The sequence below is a fragment of the Elgaria multicarinata genome, chromosome 6 (genome assembly GCF_023053635.1).
Source record: "Elgaria multicarinata webbii isolate HBS135686 ecotype San Diego chromosome 6, rElgMul1.1.pri, whole genome shotgun sequence".
Classification (NCBI taxonomy): Eukaryota; Metazoa; Chordata; class Lepidosauria; order Squamata; family Anguidae; genus Elgaria; species Elgaria multicarinata.
In genome coordinates, this window is record NC_086176.1 from 120,444,085 (window position 1) to 120,464,411 (window position 20,327).

At 48.0% G+C, this 20,327-nt stretch overlaps 1 protein-coding gene across 1 annotated transcript; it reads right to left on the reverse strand.

Annotated features, from left to right (window-relative positions):
- Positions 1-210: 210 nt before the first annotated feature.
- LOC134400391 (C-C motif chemokine 19-like) lies at positions 211-9,300 on the reverse strand. Its single transcript, XM_063128722.1, has 4 exons — positions 9,228-9,300; positions 6,086-6,209; positions 1,381-1,477; positions 211-448 (listed from the first exon to the last, which is right to left on the reverse strand). The coding sequence occupies exons 1-4, from the start codon at positions 9,286-9,288 to the stop codon at positions 425-427; spliced, it is 306 nt and encodes a 101-aa protein (XP_062984792.1). The 5' UTR covers positions 9,289-9,300; the 3' UTR covers positions 211-424.
- Positions 9,301-20,327: the final 11,027 nt, after the last annotated feature.

The following is a 20,327-nucleotide window of genomic DNA, read 5'->3' on the forward strand; positions in this document are numbered from 1 at the left end:
CCACCCGAAGCTCCCTTTCCTTGCAGGGGGGCAGATTGTGACATGATGCAGGAGGTTTGGAAGGAAAAGGAGGAAGGCAGCAATCGCAACCCTGCAGGGGGATTTATGATAAACTCCTGAAAAAATGAGAAGGAGTTTTGACGTTCTGGAAACTGGCACCTTTTCCTAGGAGCTGCCGGGAAAACCAGGATCAGCCAATCCAACCAGTCATTTTCAAACACAGACCACACAGGAGGGACATTACGGATGTCAAAGGGAAAAGATCCTGAAACGGCTCAGCCACGCGGGCAAACTGCTTGCATGTAAGAACGTAAGAGCTGCCTTGCTGGATGAGACCATTGGTCCATCTTGGGGAACCCACAAGTTGCAGGAAGCTGATTATCTGAGGCCCTTCTTCCAGGAGGCAAGCTGGTCAGCCGGCAGTTTAAGGGAAAGTCCCGGATGATTTCTAAGAGATTAGAAAAAGCAATGTCAATCAATCAGCAACTGCATCCTGCCACAGCTCAGCTGCCACCAAAGCCGACCACTGATACACTTCCCTAGATGACAGCCCCAGCCTATCACAAGGGCGCAGGGCAGGTTGCGACCAGATCCACCGTTTTAGGGTCAGAAGAAGTAGGTGGACCATCTCTAGTCCCCCCCCCCTCCATGCCCTGGTTGGGCTTCATGGCTCAACTGGGTCTAGTTTTGCCACGTCTCTCCCGAGTCCAAAACCAACACCGCAGTCGCTGTATTGCTCCAGGAGGGAGCCGTTCCGGAGTCAAGGTCAAGGAAGTCTCTGTCCTCCCCTCTCCGTTGGGCAAAAGCCAAATGGGCATGCAACGATCAAGGGGATCCCCAAAAAGCAGCATTGTGAGGGTGAATAACAGGAGGGTTGCAAAGAAAGAAAGAAAGAGCTTGAAGAGGAAGAACAAACGGTGTGATCCAGTGGGGAAAAGTACTGCCAGCACAGCCTTCCCCCAACCTGATGCCCTCCAGATGTCTTGGGCTGCAACTCCGATCACAGCCATCATGCTTGCTGGGAATGATGGAATTGCAGTCCTGGAGGGCATCGGGTTGGGGGCAGCGGTGCTAGATTGCCAAAGGGGGATGTAAATCTGCTGAGACAGATAGAGGAGGACTCTGGTCTATGAGCAGAATATGTGTCTTCATGGATCCAGGCTGCACTGAAGGGAGCTCCCTGCCATGGCAAACGGGTGGACTCAGGGCACTCTTGCTTCTCTGTCACAGTTGTAGCCCCCCCCCTTCTGCCAAGGAGCTCGGGGTGACACTCCTTTTTTTCCCTTCGCTCCCCCCCCCCCCAGAAACCTGTATGGGGCTTAGAGCACGCCGCACTCATGCCAGGGTTGAGGGAGCCCTGTGGGGTTTCTTCGCTCTCACCTTGTGGTGGTGCCGGCGGTCCAGCATCCTTTTCAGGTGCTTCACCCATCTAGCAGAGGGAGGGGCGCAGAGCTGCTTCCCTCGCACCGTGATTAAACTGGAACCAAAAAAAAAGAGGCAGAAATTAAGACCAGAGTAGCCCTGCTGCCTTTGCAGCCTCAGCCACCAATTCAGAGCAGCCTCCCCCAGCCTGGGGTCTTCCAGATGTTTTAGACTTCAACTCCCATCAGCCCCAGCCAGCAGGCTCAATGGTCAGGAATGCCAGGAAATGTAGTCCGAAACAGCTGGAGAGCTCAGCCAGGTCCAAGAAAGCTGCTCTAGGTAGGCAGAAAACATGGTACGTTCCAAGCACCTCCTGAAAAGAGCACGTCCCCCCACCCCACCCCACCCCCAAGGCCTTCCCTGACTTGTCAACCCTTGCAGGTCATTGTGCTCCACCTCACTCTGATCCTTGAATTGTTTAGTATTGTTATTGTAGTTTGAAATTGTTTTTAATAGTGTCAAAATGTTTTTAATACTGTTTTAATAGTATTTTTAAATGCAATTTTTAATATTTATATGTGAAGATATATATATATATATATATATATATATATATATATATATATATATAAAGCAGGGTATGCATATTATTAATAACTACATAGAATAGCAAGCTGGAAGGGGCCTTCAAGGCCATCGAGTCCAACCCCCTGCTCAATGCAGAAATCCACCCTAAAGCATCCCTGACAGATGGTTGTCCAGCTGCCTCTTGAATGCCTCTAGTGTGGGAGAGCCCACAACCTCCCTAGGTAACTGATTCCATTGTCGTACTGCTCTAACAAGTCAGGAAGTTTTTCCTGATGTCCAGCTGGAATCTGGCTTCCTTTAACTTGAGCCTGTTATTCCGTGTCCTGCACTCTGGGAGGATCGAGAAGAGATCTTGGCCCTCCTCTGTGTGACAGCCTTTTAAGTATTTGAAGAGTGCTCTCATGTCTCTCCTCAATCTTCTCTTCTCCAGGCTAAACATGCCCAGTTCTTTCAGTCTCTCTTCATAGGGCTTTGTTTCCAGACCCCTGATCCTCCTGCTTGCCCTCCTCTGAACACGCTCCAGCTTGTCTGCGTCCTTCTTGAATTGTGGAGCCCAGAACTGGACACAATACTCTAGATGAGGCCTAACCAGCCTAAAAATAGCATTTGCCTTTCTTGCAGCCATATCGCACTGTTGTCTCACATTCAGCTTGTGATCTACAACACCTCCAAGATCTTTCTTGTTTGTAGTATAATAAATAAACATGTGGTCATGCGCCCTGGAACTTTGGAGCATTGTTTCACTGTTCTCTGCATCAGGACCTCACTCATCTTTCCATTGCATGAAGCTAGGATAAACAGGGGCAGAGGAAGGGGGCATCTGGGGGTATGTTCTAATCCCCTGGCTGTGCAATCAATACCTTTGCAACCCTCCTTTCTTTGCACTGTGTTCTAAAGCAGGGACAGACCACTTGATGCCCTCCAGAAGCAGTCCAGGTGTTTGGGGCTACAACTCTCATGACCCCTGATCGTCAGCCATGCTGACTGGGGCTTATGGAAACTGCCATCCAAAACATCTGGAGGGCGCCTGGCTGGCTGCCTACCCCTCTTCTAAAGTCAGCAGTGGCTGAGTTGGTGCCAAAGGAGCAAAGATACCAAGTGTGTGTGTGGGGGGAGGGGGGACAATCTCTTTCATGTAGTGCCAAGATGCCTGAAGCCAAAAAGAGGAGCTTTGCAATGTCACAGAGCCGTTACTGAGTAGGATCTCTGGTGAAACGGTCCATGAAATTCAAACATTTGCTGATCCCTGAACCAACCTGACTTTTTTCAAAAAGGTATCACTTTACCTCCTTTGTCCCTCCCTTTCACAACTTAGCATCATGCCAGTGAAATCACTGTGCAGGGTCTTCTGGCCCCCCATAGGCCATGCTTTGGCTGCAAGCCACAGGCCACTGGACTTACTTTAGGTGCACAGAAGTTAATCAGATTATGTGCATGGATGGTAGCATGGAAGGGCAGTGAATTGTTCTGTTATGCTGAGGTGGGGGCATGGGGGCATTTTGCTCTTCCGCACTCGCACTCGCACTCGCACTCGCACTCGCACACTCTCTCTCTCTCTCTCTCTCTCTCTCTCTCACACACACACACACACACACACACACACACACACACACTCACTCACTCACTCACTCACTCACTCACTCACTCACTCTCACATGAAATTCTCCTGCTGTGGGTTTTTCAGAACAAAGAGTGAACTAAGGACCCCAGATTATTAAAAATAAATAAATCCAGGAACTGCAAGAATTATGGGGCATCCAGGTCAGAGGCTGCCACCAGAGGTTCCTGGTTAAATGTGATTTCCTTAAAAAAAAACCCAAAAAAACCCCACCTCTTTTGAAAGTTTTTAAACTGGATAGAAAAAAGACACAGCTTTAACTCCCCAAAGCCTCCAAATCTTCCTGAAACAGTCTTTCCTAACTTAGTACTCTCCAGATGAGGTGGACTACAACTCCCATGCTGGCTGAGAGATGCTGGGAGTTGTAGTCCAATACATCTGGAGGGTACCAGGTTGGGGAATGCAGCCCAAGACATTTTACTGCCTGAGGTGAAGAACAAGATGGAGCCCTCTCCCACACCATGTGCAAAAGCTGCATGGACTGGCACATGAAGGCTGTCTTGATGGCACAGCGTCCTCCTCAGCACCTGAGGGGAGCAGGCTAATTTCGGGGGCACGGAACAGGCTGTGCGGCACACAGGCCTCTCCTCAAACACCTTGCAGCCGTCTTGCAACATCTGCTGCCTGTGGCGAATGCTTCACTATTCCAAATGGTAGGGCCGGCCCTGCCGAGGACAATCTGAAAGTGAGACCACAAAGTGTGGCTTCATCTCATTTTTTAAAAAAATATCATTTCACTTTTTAAACACTATAGATGATCTCAGACAGCAGCAGACAACCAGACGGGGGAAAGAAAGTCGTGGTGCGAAAGCCTGGAGGGGCACTTGGACAAAGCGTAAGTCCCCAGGTACCCCCTCCCCCTCCCTGACAGTCTTGTGGAAATCAGTCGAACGTATCAGATCCCTGAAAATTCCCCGGTGCACACAAATGAATCCCTCACGTCAGGTGTGGCTACATTTTCTCGCCCTGCTGCAAGCCCAATCTAGCAGCAGCAGGCAGCCCGCGGAGAGCAGCGTCTTCACGCTCCAGGAGAAGCACACGGTGGTCCAGGCTGTTTACACGGCCAAGTGACTCCTGAAACAGTGCTGTCACAAAAGGGCCCACTCCAGGCCTCTTTCACGCCCGGCTGCTGTTCCAGCAGGAACCGCGGGCGTCTCGTGTTCACAGCTGCCATGAATTCAGCGCAACCCAGGAGAGGAATTGGAACTAAAGGGACGCAGCCACAGTGCCATGGCGTGGAAGGAGGGAGGAGGGAGGGAGGCCAGCAGCTCCTGAAACGGAGTGCAAAGGAGGCACATCGCAGAGAAGCGCAGGCCGGGCGGGCAGGCGCAAATTGTCTGCCGAGAAGCCAAGAGGGGGGGGGTGCATCTGAGGCACCAGATTTGCTCCATCCTTGCGTTAATGATGCGCCACTTGGCAAAGGCTGCTCAGTCCTGGGTCTTCTCCTCTGGGCTGCTCCCGTTGGATCTGATTGTGGCTCTTCCAGGCAGGATTTGGGGGGGGGGGCACTGGGCATGTGCTCATGTGACAGCTGCAAGCCGTGGAGAGGCTGTCCTGCTAGTCCCGCTGTTGTTCCCCCCGACCCCAGTTCACCCAGCAGACTGGAGGATTCGCTGGATTAGTAAGAGGACCCAGTCCCCAAACCCAGGGCGACTTTGCACTGGGACCTGCTTCCTATTTAGCCTCGTCTGCTCTGGATACACCCCCAGGGAGGTCCAGGCTGCCCAAGCAACAACATCCTCACCCGACACCCCTCCTCCTTGGCTGTTGCAGGTGTTTCTAGCCAGTGGCTTTGCTCCGCACCAGTGCCTGGTCATCCGGCTGCTGGTAACGCCAGGGCAGTGCCCCTTCCACCAGGCAGCGAGGGAAGGGAACGTGTTCAGTGCTGTGCTTCTGAAAGGCCGGAAGGGCCCAGGGTGGTCCAAAGGCCATGTAGACAGGGGGAGAGACATGTCTTCCTCCCTTCCCTCTGAGTGAGCCCGGCAAGGTATCCTACTGCTCCCACCAGGGAAACAGCCCTGGAGGCTTCCTGTGCCATGCAAAACTGTGCCAGACATGTCCATCCCGGAACTCTGACCTCAAACGCAGGCCTTCAGAGGTCTTCCCCTACTGCCCCTGCCAATTGCCACGTGGCTTTGTTCCCGAAAACATCACAGGTAGCTCAGGCAATCCGTTAGCAAGCCCACCGCCTTGTCCCTGTTAGTGCTCCTTCTCCGTATTACGTAGCACTGAAATGAAACAGGCCCTAACTTTATCATGAGGTTTTGGAACCATAGTTTAGGTGAACATTTGGAATGACCCTCTTGCCTGCCACCCACCCACCTACCCTTCTTCTGCACCAGCTTCTGGGAGTCCTATAGTACGAAGCCATCTACTCCACAATCCCCAAACCTTCATTTCTACATTTTGTCCTTCTCTGTATCCTTGCACAGTCCCTGGCTAAGGCAATCCCCCACTGAAAGCCCACATGGCTTCCCCACCTTTTGGGGGCCATGCAAAGTCGAGACCACAACCTACACCACAGCATGGACAGGGCAGCCTTCTTGGATACGCTGTTCCCGGTAATTGCGGACCAACTTGTGGGGGAAGGGAACTGGGCTGGTGCGCAAGCAGCAGTCCATGACCTGGTGATCGCCAGACACTGGGGGAGAAAAGGAGAAAGCCGTATTAAGGGAAGGAAGCAGCAGCTCGGGGTTCCCCCACTCTCAGCCTCCTCAGTGACCTGGGTGACAAGGGAGAATCGCTCTGCTGCGGAGGCAACTTCTCTGCAGTAGTGAAAAGAGTCCAGCCACAGCAGTCAGAATCGGTGGATGGTCCATCCTAGGTGGCCTTCTGGGAGATGGGAAAGATTGTGGGCTCTCCCACACTAGAGGGCTTCAAGAGGCAGCTGGACAACTGTCTGTCAGGGATGCTGTAGGGTGGATTCCTGCATTGAGCAAGGGGTTGGACTCGATGGCCTTGTAGGCCCCTTCCAACTCTACTATTCTACAATTCTATGATTGGAAGGATGCTTTGGAAGGATGCCCTGAGATGGACACTCCGGGGCTCCAGAAGTCTCCGTGGAGGGCACAGTCCCATGTACAACCTGCTCCATGCAGGGAAGAGAAGATCAAGTGCATGGGAGATTTGGTCTAGAACCCGAGAAGGCCTGCTTTGACTGGGCTGATTGAGGCAGACCGCGGTGGGGAGATTTCAGCAGTGAGGGAGCTTGTTGCAGGGTCTTCCCACGATGCTGACTGCAGAGGTGACTGCTTCAACATGGAGCGTCAGCACTCAACAACAACAGCCGTGCCCAGATGGTACATGTGGTCTAGGCATGGCACAGACAGCCCCAGTCTGGACTGCAGCTGGGGCACAGATCATGCAGGGAGGGAGAAGAAACTGCAGGTGGGCCAGAGCTCCCCAAAGGCACAGGGATGTAGATCAGTTGAGGAATTATCTTCAAGGATCTCGCTGTTCACTCCAAGCACGCTGCTGGTGGCTTTGCAATGGAACAAGAGATGGCAGAACAAGGACCAGCAGCAGGACATGAGATTACGCCACAGCAGCTTCCACACCACAGACGTTGATGCTCTAGAATTGGCTGGACTCAGAATGATCACAGCACTTCACAGAGCGCAATGTGACCCAGCCGGATCTGTCCCCACGGTGAAGATCCTCCTGTCACTCTTTCTAAGAGCACACCCAAGGGGTAAGTGCCAGCTGGATTGAGGCCCAAATGAGACACCGAGAAGAAAGAGGGGGGTGTCTGTCGGCAGGCTTGGGGAACCCCAAAGTTTGAAAATGGGGGTGGGGTGGGGGCTTAATAAAAACCTCACAGGGTAGCCTCCCCTCCCACCCTCGCACAAAAAGTCCATGCTCAGTGACTACAGAATGCAGAGGGGCAGTTGGAAGAAAGAAAAGGGAACGTCCAGAACATGGGATGAGGGGGTGAGGAGTGAGTGGCACACCTTGCTTGTTGGAGATGGCTGGCTAGGACCCTGAACAGGAGCACTTGTTTTATCATAGAATCATAGAATAGCAGAGTTGGAAGGGGCCTACAAGGCCATCGAGTCCAACCCCCTGCTCAATCCACCCTGGAGAACCTACTGCTGCACAGTTTTATTGCAGGTCCCACTTGTAATGTCTCCCCACAAACAAGTCCCGTTCAGCAAAAGGTCTTTTCTAATATTGGAAAAAAGGCAGGATACAAATCATCATCGTCTTCTTCCTTTTCATGGGGCCCGCCCCATTTTATAGCATTCTTTTGATCTCGGTTATGAGGGTCCGTGATTAAGAGCCTCTTCCCATAGCATTTCTTAATTGCACAGTGTCAGTTTCAGTGCCCATTTGGGGCAGGAGGCTCTAATTGTGCTATTACACTCTAAAAGCAACAGCAACGACAACAGCAACATTGCAGTCATACTTAAAACAGGCTCAATTGTCAGGAAATTCCTGAATCAGCAAAAGACAGCACAACCTGGCAAAGCCCATCGTGTCCATCTAGAAAACCACCATGAGCAAGGAGGTAATAATTATTATTATTAATAATAATAATAAGTAATAGTGCCTCCCCACTCCAGCAGTGCTCCAAGGTAACCAAGGAGCCATAATCTTCAACTTTTGCATTGAGGGGATGTGTGTTTTTTAAATTGTTCGTAACTGATCTGCAGTTATGAATCAGTGCTGAGGTGGCTAAGGCTGCAAATGACACCCAATTGTTCAGGGTGATTAAAAAGGCAGGAGCGGGAGATTTCAAAGAGTTCCAAAGGGATCTCTCCAAACTGGGTGAATGGGCAACAGAGTAGTCAGTGCATTGAGGACAGGGACTGTTGGACCAGATGCCTTTCTACACAAGGCTTTTATTATGCATTCATGATTGCTCACTGAAAGTATTTTGTGCGATCTTTACATGAAATTGTCATCCTCCAGAGCCTCTCCCACTCTTTCTAACCATTTCCCGGCTTTTTTTTTTTTTAGATCAAGGTAAGTATGTTATTATATAGAAATGGTGGAATGAGATGCTTATGTAATTGCACAATTCCACTGTACCGCAGCACCACCTAATGGTCATATAATGAAACAAACACAGAGAAAGAACACCCTCCAGAAAAGAAAAGAAAAAAACATGTAAAAGAGCCCAACTTAATCCCACAAAGAATCCGGAAGCAGAAGCCTCAGTAAAGGTGTGCATTAGAAGCGTCATGTGGAAAAGCCCTAGATAGCCCACAAGGGCCCCTCCAGCTCTATAGGTCTTTGGTCTGATCCAGCAGGGATCTTGTACTCAAGACCTACCATTTGGCAAAGAGGAAGCTAACTACTAGGGAACACTACCCAGGTTGAAGGTCTTCTCCAGCAAGTACAGGGGGGGGGGGGGGCTTACAGTATCCTAATTAGGTTTAGCCAATGACAAGCCAATGAAATTCAAAAAGATACAGCCTTGGGGAGGGACCTGCCTGATCAGTGATGGCCTAGTGGCCCCCCCTCTCCTGAACGTTAAGGGCAGGGCGAAAGCATGAGGCAGGCCAACCCCCCCCCCCTTTGGATCTGCAGCCTCCATCCTGGGAACGGCTCTGCTAGCCCATGGTTTCCCCCTTGCATGAAAGCATCCTGTGGGGCTATGGAGAATAGAAGGGCCAGGCTCTTGTTATGAAACTGAGTCGAGGCTGTTGCACCTTACCCTGCAAGACGCTCCAGAAGGAGAGAGAGACCAGGCAAAGGACCCCCAAGCAGTGTGCCATGCCCGCTGGACAGGTGTGCAGCTCAAGGTGGGAACCAAATGAGAGAAAGACGTCTAAGCAGCCACCCGGGACAAGCGATGCTGTAGCAGGAAGCCCGCTCCACCTCGCCTATTTATCACCAAGATCCTTCACTCTCATTTTCACTTTCTCCCTGTGAGTAACCAAGAAAATCCCAGGGAGTGGGGGAGGGTTCAGCTGCTGCAGGGATGCTCATGATCGAGCCCAGGTGCTTAGGCTAAAGGTCCTGGGACATTATCTTTATTAACTTTATTATCACTCTCATTATCATCATTATTGCTTCTTAGATGTCTGTCTCAGAAGGGGAAAAATGCTCAAGGCATCTTACAACACAACTCAAAACATAGAACTTTGGGCTTCCCTGGCTGTTGTTTTTAAATGGATACTGTTGGCTTTTTACTGTTGTTTTTATGTTTTTAAATTTTGTATCCTTTTTTAATGTTTACTGTTTTTAACTTTTGTAAACCGCCCAGGGAGCTTTGGCTATGGGGCGGTCTATAAATGTAACAAATAAATAAATAAATAAAACAATTTAAATACTATTTAAAACAGCTAAAAAAAACAATTAACAATGAAATACCATGACCCAATAAAGAATGTGTTCAGAGGAGGGCAGCCAGGATGATCAGGGGTCTGGAGACAAAGCCCTGTGAAGAGAGACTGAAAGAACTGGGGGCATGTTTAGCCTGGAGAAGAGAAGGCTGAGGGGAGACATGAGAGCACTCTTCAAATACTTAAAAGGTTGTCCCACAGAGGAGGGCCAGGATCTCTTCTTGATCCTCCCAGAGTGCAGGACACGGAATAACAGGCTCAAGTTAAAGGACGCCAGATTCCAGCTGGACATCAGGAAAAACTTTCTGACTGTTAGAACAGTACAACAATGGAGCCAGTTACCTAGGGAGGTCGTGGGCTCTCCCACACTCGAGGCCTTCAAGAGGCAGCTGGACAACCATCTGTCAGGGATGCTTTAGGGTGGATTCCTGCATTGAGCAGGGGGTTGGACTCGATGGCCTTGTAGGCCCCTTCCAACTCTGCTATTCTATGATTCTATGATTCTAATGACATGAAAGGCATAATTCTACCTGGAGGCTGACGGAGGGTATCCTATGCAGAGCAGGAGGAGTGAGGAGGTGATCTTGGCCTCCTGGCTTCTTCCGCTCTGCATCTTTGCTAGGTGGGCCTTTTTGTTCATGGCCCCACTTCCCTGCACCCTGCCCCACCCACAGAATCACCCCATTTCCCCTCTTCTCTGAGGTTGCTGTTGCAACCTTGGAGAAGCCACCAACTCAGTTCTCTCTGTACCAGCTGCGAGGGGGCAGAGGAAGGGAGGGGGCTCGGACGTCTGGCTCCGAGGTTGGAGCGCTGTCTCTGACCTCTCATCCCAGAATCAGAACTATCCTGTCGTCATCGCTGTCGTCGTCCCCCCTCCCACCCACAGATGCTCTCTTGGGGCTGTAGGATCACTCTCCTAGAAGCCTGCCAGATGCCATCAGATGCCTGGGAATAGAGGAATTAAGTCTTAACCCGGCATCAAAAAGATGACAAGGTCATACAAAGAGGCTGTGAAGGCAGTGGAAATGCCACCGCCCTGAGCTGTTGCCATTTGGAAAATGGCCAGCAAAAGGAGGACAGGCCAAGATGTGTGTTTTCCCAAGCTGCAGGCAAGCAGTCGCCCCAGGGGAGGGGGCAGCGTGGGCCTGCTGTTGCTGGGAGGGAACTGGTGTGGCTTTGAACGGCTGTCAGAGCGGATGGCTTCCGTCCTGTCTCCTCCTGCTCAGTTTGTAAACATTAGTCTGAGTATTTATAGTTTCCTCAGAAAGGAGCTGCCCCTGTTAAGGACGGACAATCCTGATGCTTGGGAACAGCCAGGGAAGCCCGAAGCAAATGAACGTATCACCACCCCAAGCATTTCCCTCCCCTGCCATTGTGTGCAAGCTGGTTTCCGTGTGACTTGGTAGCCTACAACGGAATCCTGGCAAGACGGAAGCCCTGTGGGTGAGTGGTTCCCGAGTCCAGGAGACAGGCTCCCTGCCTGTTCTGGTTGGGGTTGCGCTCCCTCTGAAAGATCAGGTTCATATTTTGGGGGAGCTGTTAGACCCATCACCGTCGCTGGAGGCTCAAGTGGCCACGGCGGCTTGGGGTGCCTTTTACCACCTTCGACTGATTCGCCAACTACGGCCTCTCCTGGACAGGGATCGCTCGGCCCGGTGGTGCAGGCCTTAGTAACCTCAAAGCTGGATTACTGCAACGCGCTCTATGTGGGGCTGCCCTTAAAGCTACTCCGGAAGCTCGAGCTAGTGCAGAACACTGCAGCTCAGCTGTTGGTGGGGAATTCTGGACATGACCCCAGGTTCCAGTATTGTGGGAGAGGGAGAAAAATGTCGTATTCTCCACATTCTCCACACCGTGCATGATTTTGTACACCTCTATCAGGCCTCCCCTCAGCATCGTTTTTTCCAAGCTAAACAATCCCAGCTGTTGTAACCTTCCCTGATGGGGAGATGCTCCAGCCCCTTGATAGTTTTAGTTACCCTTTTCTGCATTTTTTTCAGCGCGCATGTGTGTGTGTGTGTGTGTGTGTGTGTTGACCAGAACTGTACACAGTCTTCTAAGTGTGGTCGCACCATCGATTTGTATAAGGACAGTAGGATACTGGCAGTTTTATTCTCAATTCCTTTTCTTATAATGCCTAACACAGAGTTTGCCTTCTTTACAGCGGCTGCACACTGGGCGGACATTTTCATCGAGCTGTCCACCACAACCCCAAGATCTCTTTCTTGTTCAGTCACCGCCAGCTCAGATCCCATCAGGTTATACTTGAATTGGTTTGTTTGTTTGGTTGGGTTTTTTTGCCCCAACGTGCATCACCTTACACTTGCTTACACTGAACCGCATCTGCAATTTGGACACCCGCTCTCTCGGCTTGGAGAGAATAATAGAATCATAGAATCATAGAATAGCAGAGTTGGAAGGGGCCTACAAGGCCATCGAGTCCAACCCCCTGCTCAATGCAGGAATCCACCCTAAAGCATCCCTGACACATGGTTGTCCAGCTGCCTCTTGAAGGCCTCTAGTGTGGGAGAGATCCCTTTGGAGCTCCTCACAATCCCTATTTGTTTTAACACCTTAAATATTTTTTTGTCATCGGCAAACTTTGCAAGCTGTGCAACATAGCAACATTCTTTGTTTTTTCAACCTGCCCTTTCAACCTGTGTGACTCTCCATTGTGAAGTGGCCGCCATCTTCACCCTCTAAGCTTTATCACACCAGCGTTATACTGTGCAACCACTGCGAATTGCATGCAAAGGACTCAGAAGTTTTCCACCTTATAATCTGCTTTGATTGTGAAGGACTCCCATGCATCCTGCCTTAATTGTGCAATAAAGCCAAAAGATTTGCCGTATTTAGCCCCTACTTTTTGAGTGTATCTTCCGAGCCGCCACTGGGGTGCAGGAGCAGGATTTTAAAGAAATGCTTACATCTGTGTAAGTTTAAAGATAAAGACACCAAAATGAGCACAGTAATAGATATTAGGGAGAGCTTTAAGCATACCAAATTTGAATTGAATTGGGTCATCTGTTGATTTTTTAATGATTTTTTTTACATTTCCCCCCTTAAACTCACTTCCTGGTATGCAACGGATCTCTATTATTATTATTATTTATTTATATAGCACCATCAATGTACATGGTGCTGTACAGAGTAAAACAGTAAATAGCAAGACCCTGCCGCATAGGCTTACATTCTAATAAAATCATAATAAAACAATAAGGAGGGGAAGAGAATGCAAACAGGCACAGGGTAGGGTAAACAGGCACTGGGTAGGGTAAAACTAACAGTATAAAGTCAGAACAAAATCAAGTTTTAAAAGCTTTAGGAAAAAGAAAAGTTTTTAGCTGAGCTTTAAAAGCTGTGGTTGAACTTGTAGTTCTCAAATGTTCTGGAAGAGCGTTCCAGGCGTAAGGGGCAGCAGAAGAAAATGGACTTAGCCGAGCAAGGGAAGTAGAGACCCTTGGGCAGGCGAGAAACATGGCATCAGAGGAGCGAAGAGCACGAGCGGGGCAATAGTGTGAGATGAGAGAGGAGAGATAGGAAGGAGCTAGACAGTGAAAAGCTTTGTAGGTCAACAGGATAAGTTTATATTGGATTCTGAAGTGAATTGGAAGCCAATGAAGAGATTTCAGCAGTGGAGTAACATGGTCAGAGCGGCGAGCCAAGAAGATGATCTTAGCAGCAGAGTCGCCTGGTAGCAAAAACAACAACAACCGCGAAAGCTTTGTGCTACGGGGATAATCTGAGGGAAGCAGGTACGTGGGATGAAGCTCTCTGTCTACCCTGCAGGTGGGATGGGCACTGTGCTTTTCCATCTCAACCAGGTACATGTTTACATGCTCAGAAACATGTTTTAGTAAGGAAATGCTTAGGGTTAAACCATGGCCACTGTGTGAACAGAGTGCTGGACTAGATGGACCCTTGGTCTGATCCAGCATCAGGGCACTTCTTATATTCTTAATCAGTCCCCAAATGTTCATGAAAGGCACGCCTCACTGCTCTTGCCCCAAGTTTCTGGGCCAAAACAGACACGATATTAAATGTGTGAATGCATTTAAAGTGTCTTCCGCTAGCATCCTGCAGGGATGGAGCTTCTGAAAGTCCTGGCCTGCCAGCCTTCTTAAGGCCTCCCTCGCCTGCAGTTCTTTGCTGAGACAACTACTCTCCCTCATGAGAAACACCCCAGGGAGTGCAGTACACTGTCCAGGGTGCTGATAGTTCCTACCCTGCCATGACCCTGTTCTCCTGGACCTGCCTGTGTTTTGCCCAGCTTGACTCCTCTGCCTGACACCAAACCACTCACGAGTGCTTTGCGTTACAGGCGCCTTCCCCTGGTCATTAAGCCAAGCTCTCTCTCAGCCCTGGTAGCATCTCAAGGCCATTCCCCAACCAACATGACAGCCTTTTCAGTGGTGGTGGTGGTGCCTTCAGGCTTGCAATGCTCTTTTTGGTGCCAGGTGAAGATACAAAACTATTCCCCCAGACATTTTAAGAGCTATTTTATTTATTTATTAAAGCATTTGTATCCCACCCTATATCACTAGGAACTCAGGGTGGCGTACAGATAAAATTACACAACAATATCAAACAATAAATATACACAGCTAAAAACAAATTAAACCTTTAATCAAGCTAAAACCAGTATAAAGTTTAAAAGCAGTAAAAACCAAATAAAACAGTTAAAATGATGTGCTTAGCCATCAAAGGCTTTGTTAAAAAGCCACGTCCCTACTTGGTGCCGGAATGAAGTCAGTCACTGGTGCCAGTCGGGCCTTTTAGATCTCTGTGAAGGTTCATTTTTTGGCTGATAATCTTACTTTGGCTATTATATGCTGGCGTTTCTACCCCCAGCTGCTGATTTCACTTCATATTACTTAACTTTTGCTCTTATTATTCTTTCATTGTGATTTTATACTTTTTTGTTTTTGAATTCACTTGCACAACACCAAGATAACTTTCGTTACTGGTTGGTCTACAAGTACAAATAAATAAATAAATAAATAAATAAATAAATAAATAAATAAGCATGATGTTAGTAGCAGTGGTTATTGCTGTGTGGTGCCCATCTGTTCCATGAATTTCATTTCTTCTAATTCCTCTTTCGATCCATTTTGTTTCGGGTTAGTCTGGTTTTAAACCTCAACCAGACAGCTTCATGAATGTGTTGCGTTTCCCCCTCCAAAAAAACCCCTTTCCCTTTTGCCCTCGCTTTTTCTTTCAGTTTAACTTTCCTTTCTTCCTGCTTCCATCAGGTACATTGTCCCCCGTTGTTGGCTTCCTCTATTATTTCATATTAAGTTTAAAATTCTAATAATCAAGTTCCTTCATAGTCCTTTCTCTCCATTCACCCCAACCCTTCCATACAACAAGCACTCATCTTTTCATTAAATTTCCATTCCCATGTAGGCGGGCCATGCATCCTACTTTAGAGAGGACGGTCCTCTATCTGAAGGCAGCTGTCCAGTGCAAATTTGGTTTAAAGATAAAGAGCCGTCAGAGAGAGCTGCAGAGGCCTGGAAATTGCCCGGCCACAGTTATTAGCACCTGGACTGCAGACTGAGCCTTGGACCCACAAGCTCACCTGCTTAGAGACTTCCCCACTCCAGTGAGATGGATTTGCGTTTCTATTTAAATTACAGTAATTATTTCTAAATTTGCATCTATACTTATAAATTAGCACATGCAAATTCATTTGCCCTCCTTTTTGGTGATGCATTTCCTCTTTTTTGATGTTGTCCTGATTCAGAGCTTTGAATCCTAGAACAGTAGAGTTGGAGGGGGCCTCTAAGACCACTGAATCCAACCCCTCCCCCCCGCTCAATGCAGGAATCCACCCTAAAGCATCCCTGACAGATGGCTGTCCAGCTGCCTCTTGAAGGCCTCCAGTGTGGGAGAGCCCACAACCTCCCTAGGTAACTGATTCCATTGTTGTACTGCTCTAACAGTCAGGAAGTTTTTCCTGATGTCCATCTGGAACCTGGCTTCCTTTAACTTGAGCCTGTTTTTCCGTGTCCTGCACTCTGGGAGGGTCGAGAAGAGATCCTGGCCCTCCTGTGTGTGACACCAGCTGCCTCTGCTGTCCAGCTGCCTCTGGAATCATAATGGTGGGGGAAATAAGAACATCAAAAGAGCCCTGAGGCTGGATCAGACCAAGGCTCCATCTAGTTCAGCATTCTGTTCACACTGTGGCCGAACAGCTGCCTATGGGCAACTGACAAGCAGGGTGGCTTATTCCTCAGGCCACGTGTGCTGGTTGTATGCCAGGGGGATTAGCATAATTACCCTCGGCATTGCAGCTTGTCATGTTATGTGAACTCTGCCAAGGTGGCCTGTTGCCATGGTTAACAAGCCATCCCAGAGCAGTTCAAACAGTCCACGGATTCTTGCTAACCTCGGCAGCAAGCCACCACATCCGACTTCACACAGCACAACAAGCTGCACTGCTGAGGGTAATTTTGCTCAACAACCCCCCCTCCTAGCCACCATGGCTTATTAACCCCCCTGCAATTGTGCAAACCAGATCATTATGTAAATGGCCATGCTACTCCTTCACGCTTGTTCTCATCAACATCCTTTCTCTCTCAAAGCCCTTTATGCATGGAACTCTTGCCTTTAGATATCCAGCTGGCTCCTCTTTGTCTTCCATTCAGAAGTTATTTTAAAAACATCTCTTGAATTTCCTTCTGGATATCCTAATTAACATATTTTGTTATTTCCCCGTGTGTAGCTGGCTGCTGCTCTTTCTTCCAGTTGCTTTCAGGTAGTGCAAAGTTTGTTCCTTTTCTCTCCAAACCCTGCTTTTCCTTTTGTCTCACCGGGTTTTGAAAGTGTGAACCTGTAGGCAGAGTGGTGTCTGTGTGTGTGTGTGTGTGTGTGTGTGTGTGTGTGTGTGTGTAGTAACAAAGCTTTACTCATGTTACAACAAGCACAATAAAAACAATACCAAAACCAATCATACAGTAAAATTAGAAGAAAGGAAACTGTCCTTTCTTCTCTGTGCTGATGATCTGCTCCTCGTTTCACATACCCAGATTGGTTTACGCAGATTACTATCAGCGTTGGCTGATTATTCTCCCAAAACTTACTATCGATCAACTATGGGAAAACCAAAGTTATGGTCTTTGGACACAGATCTCCATTGCGCAAATGGAGTTTAAATACCCATGCTATCGAGCAAGTATCATCGTATCGCTATCTGGGTGTTCTTTTCTCAGCTTCAGGAAGCTGGGATGCCCATTTTAAATCCTTGAAATTAAAGACAAACCAGCAATTAAATGGACTATCGAACTTCTGGCACACAAGGGGAAGTTACCAAATCAACCCAATGCTAACCTTGTTGAAATCAAAACTTATACCTCAGTTTGTGTATGGAGGAGAATTATGGGCTGTGAAATCCTCATACAACATGGAAATGTTTCAAAATAAATTGTTAAGGACAATTCTGGGTGTGACAAGCTGCACTCCTGCTTCATTCTTATGCTCAGAAACCAGCGTAATAGTAGTCAAATCTATCACTGCCATCAGGGCCTTTAATTACTGGCTCAAGACTGATTTTTCCCCTCCAACCAGATTACCTAAATTGTGTCTTTCAGAGCAAATGAGAGCCAATTCATCAAATACATCATCCTGGTTTTAGAAATTGCTTCCTCAAATTCATTATTATGGTTTTTCTACTCAATACTTTACTACTCTGAATTTAGCTCACAGCAAAGAGGTCTTTAAGGAGAGGGTCTATAGTGTTTCTATTTATTTATATAATATCCCACCTAACAATAAAATCCAGATTTAAAACATATCAAAGCCAATTAAGAACACAGCAATAAAAGAAATCGATGGCACCCACCAATTAACACCACCACTATCGTCATCAGGAAGGCTCTCGTTTGGGGTCTGAACACACCTCTATGATTATTTTATTACATTGCATTGAATTTCTAGTTTATCCCACTCCAAGGCTTTGCAAGGGAGGCCACAGCAATGCTAAAAACAGCACTCAATAAAACCAATTTGTAAATCATCCATTAAAACTTTTTAATGTTGGATTGAAATTGCCCCAGATGTACTTCACCCCAGACATTGAACGGCATCCCAAATAAGAATTGCAGCATTTCTAGAAAATGCTCATGCTCAGACTTTGGTGAATCACCAACTGAAAGAATGCAGCTACCAAAACATACATCTTTGTGCAAAGCTATAGTCAGATGGGCACGTTTGCCTTGCCATGGAAGCTCATGCCACAGATAAATCTCTTCGCCTTTAACATGTCATTGGGCTCTTTGCTGCTCTTAGAACAACACCAGTTTGTGTTCCTGTTTTGCTGGTGTGAAATGCTGTTTCTGTATCCCCAGCCAGCTGGGGAGAGAAGTAGCCTTTTGTCCTTGCACGGGGAAATTTGATACAGGAAAGAGGAATTCCCCCTTCCTCTCTGCCGCTGATAATGTGTGACAAGGACTGTAAAGAAAGCAGTAAAACCCTCCTTTGCAAACAAGACTTACGTTTCTGGATCCTTTTATTATAGCCTGTTATCTCAGTCGTGGATCATTAACCAAAGTCCCTGGCTCAACTCTGAATGAAAAAAGTCCCTTCTTTTGTAGATATGCTAACCAACAAGCGGTTAATAGCAAATGAAAGACACAATTTATGTGCTGCACCCTGGAAGTATTTCCTGCAGATGCGCCTGAAATGATCAGCTCCTATTTGATGCCACAGCTTGCCTGTGCCTCCTTTTGTTTCACCTAAATCTACCTCCATACAATTAAAATGCTTTGTGATCTGGAATTAGGATCTAGAATTAGGAGGGAGCAGTGAAGTGGCCAAGTTTGCCGATGACAACAAATTATTTAAGGTTGTTAAACACAAAGGGATTGTGAAGAGCTCCAAAGGGATCTCTCCAAGCTGGGAGAGTGGGCGTCCAAATGGCAGATGCAGTTCAATGTGTAAGGTGATGCACATTGGGGGGGGGGGTACCCCAACTTCTAGTATAACCTGATGGGATCTGAGCTGACGGTGACCAAACAAGAAAGAGATCTTGGGATTGTGGTGGACAGCTCAATGAAAATCTCCATCCAGTGTGCAGCCGCTGTAAAGAAATGGGTTTCAGGCCTGGTTTTGGCATGAAAACAGCCTTGATCGCCTTGTATGATGACCTATGTCAGGAGAAAGACAGAGGGAGTGTGACTCTGTAGATTCTCTTTGATCTCTCAGCGGCTTTTGATACCATCGACTGTGGTATCTTCTGGAGCGTCTGGCTGAGTTGGGAGTGGGAGGTACTGTTCTACAGTGGTTCCGCTCCTACCTGGCTGGTCAGCTCCAGGAGGTGGTACTGGGGGAACATTGCTCGGCTCCGTGGACTCTCCAGTATGGGGTTCCGCAGGGGTCATGTTTTGTCCCCCATGCTGTTTAACATTTACATGAAACCATTGGGTGCGGTCATTTGGAGTTTTGGAGTGTGCTGTCATCAGTACGATGATGACACACAGCTCTATTTCTCCTTCTCATCTTCAACAGGTGAGGCTGTGGATGTGTTGAACCAGTGCCTGGCTGCGACAATAGATTGGATGAGGGCTAATAAACTGAAGCTCAATCCAGACAAGACTGAGATGCTGTTAGTGGATGGTTCTTCTGACCAGACAGTGGGTGTTCAACCTGTTCTTCGATTACTGCAATGCGCTCTACGTGGGGCTGCCTTTGAAGATGGTTCAGAAGCTTGTGCAAAATGCAGCGGCCAGATTGATAACCGGAACCAGAAGGTTTGAGCATATAAGACCGACTCTGGCCTGCTTGCATTGGCTTTCTGTACGTTTCCGAGCCCAATTCAAGGTGCTGGTTTTAACCTATAAAGCCTTACACGGCTTGGGACCCCAATACCTGATGGAACCCCTATCCCGACATGAACCTACTCATACACTACGCTCAACATCTAAGGTCCTCCTCCGGGTGCCTACCCCGAGGGAAGCTCAGAGGATGGCAACAAGGGAGAGGGCCTTTTAAGTGGTGGCCCCTCAATTATGGAATGATCTCCCCAACGAGGCTCACTTGGTGCCAACATTGTTATCTTTTCAGTGCCAGGTCAAGACATTTCTCTTCTCCCAGGCATTTAACAGCATATGCGGAGTTTTTTAACTGACCACAGAATAGTTGTTTTTAAATGGATATTGTCTGTTTATGTACGTATTTTATGCTTTTTATGTTTTTAAATTCTGTATATTTCTTTTTAATGTTCAGTTTTTAACTTTTGAAAACCGCCCAGAGAGCTTCGGCTATGGGGCGGTATATTAATAATAATAATAATAATAATAATAATAATAATAATAATAATGGCAAACCCCATTCATTATAAGAAAAGGAATTGAGAACAAAACTGCCAATACCCTTCTGCCCTTATACAAATCTATGGTGCGACCACACTTAGAATACTGTGTACAGTTCTGGTCACCACACCTAAAAAAGGATAGTGCAGGAAAAAAGTG

Excerpts from the sequence above, each read along its gene's own strand:
- LOC134400391 (XM_063128722.1), bottom strand. The coding sequence starts at position 9,288 with ATGGCACACTGCTTGGGGGTCCTTTGCCTGGTCTCTCTCTCCTTCTGG. Across the intron at positions 6,210-9,227 it reads CTTCTGGAGCGTCTTGCAGG|TGTCTGGCGATCACCAGGTC; the intron begins GTAAGGTGCAAC and ends TTTCTCCCCCAG. Across the intron at positions 449-1,380 it reads ACCGCCGGCACCACCACAAG|AAATCATCCGGGACTTTCCC; the intron begins GTGAGAGCGAAG and ends CTAATCTCTTAG.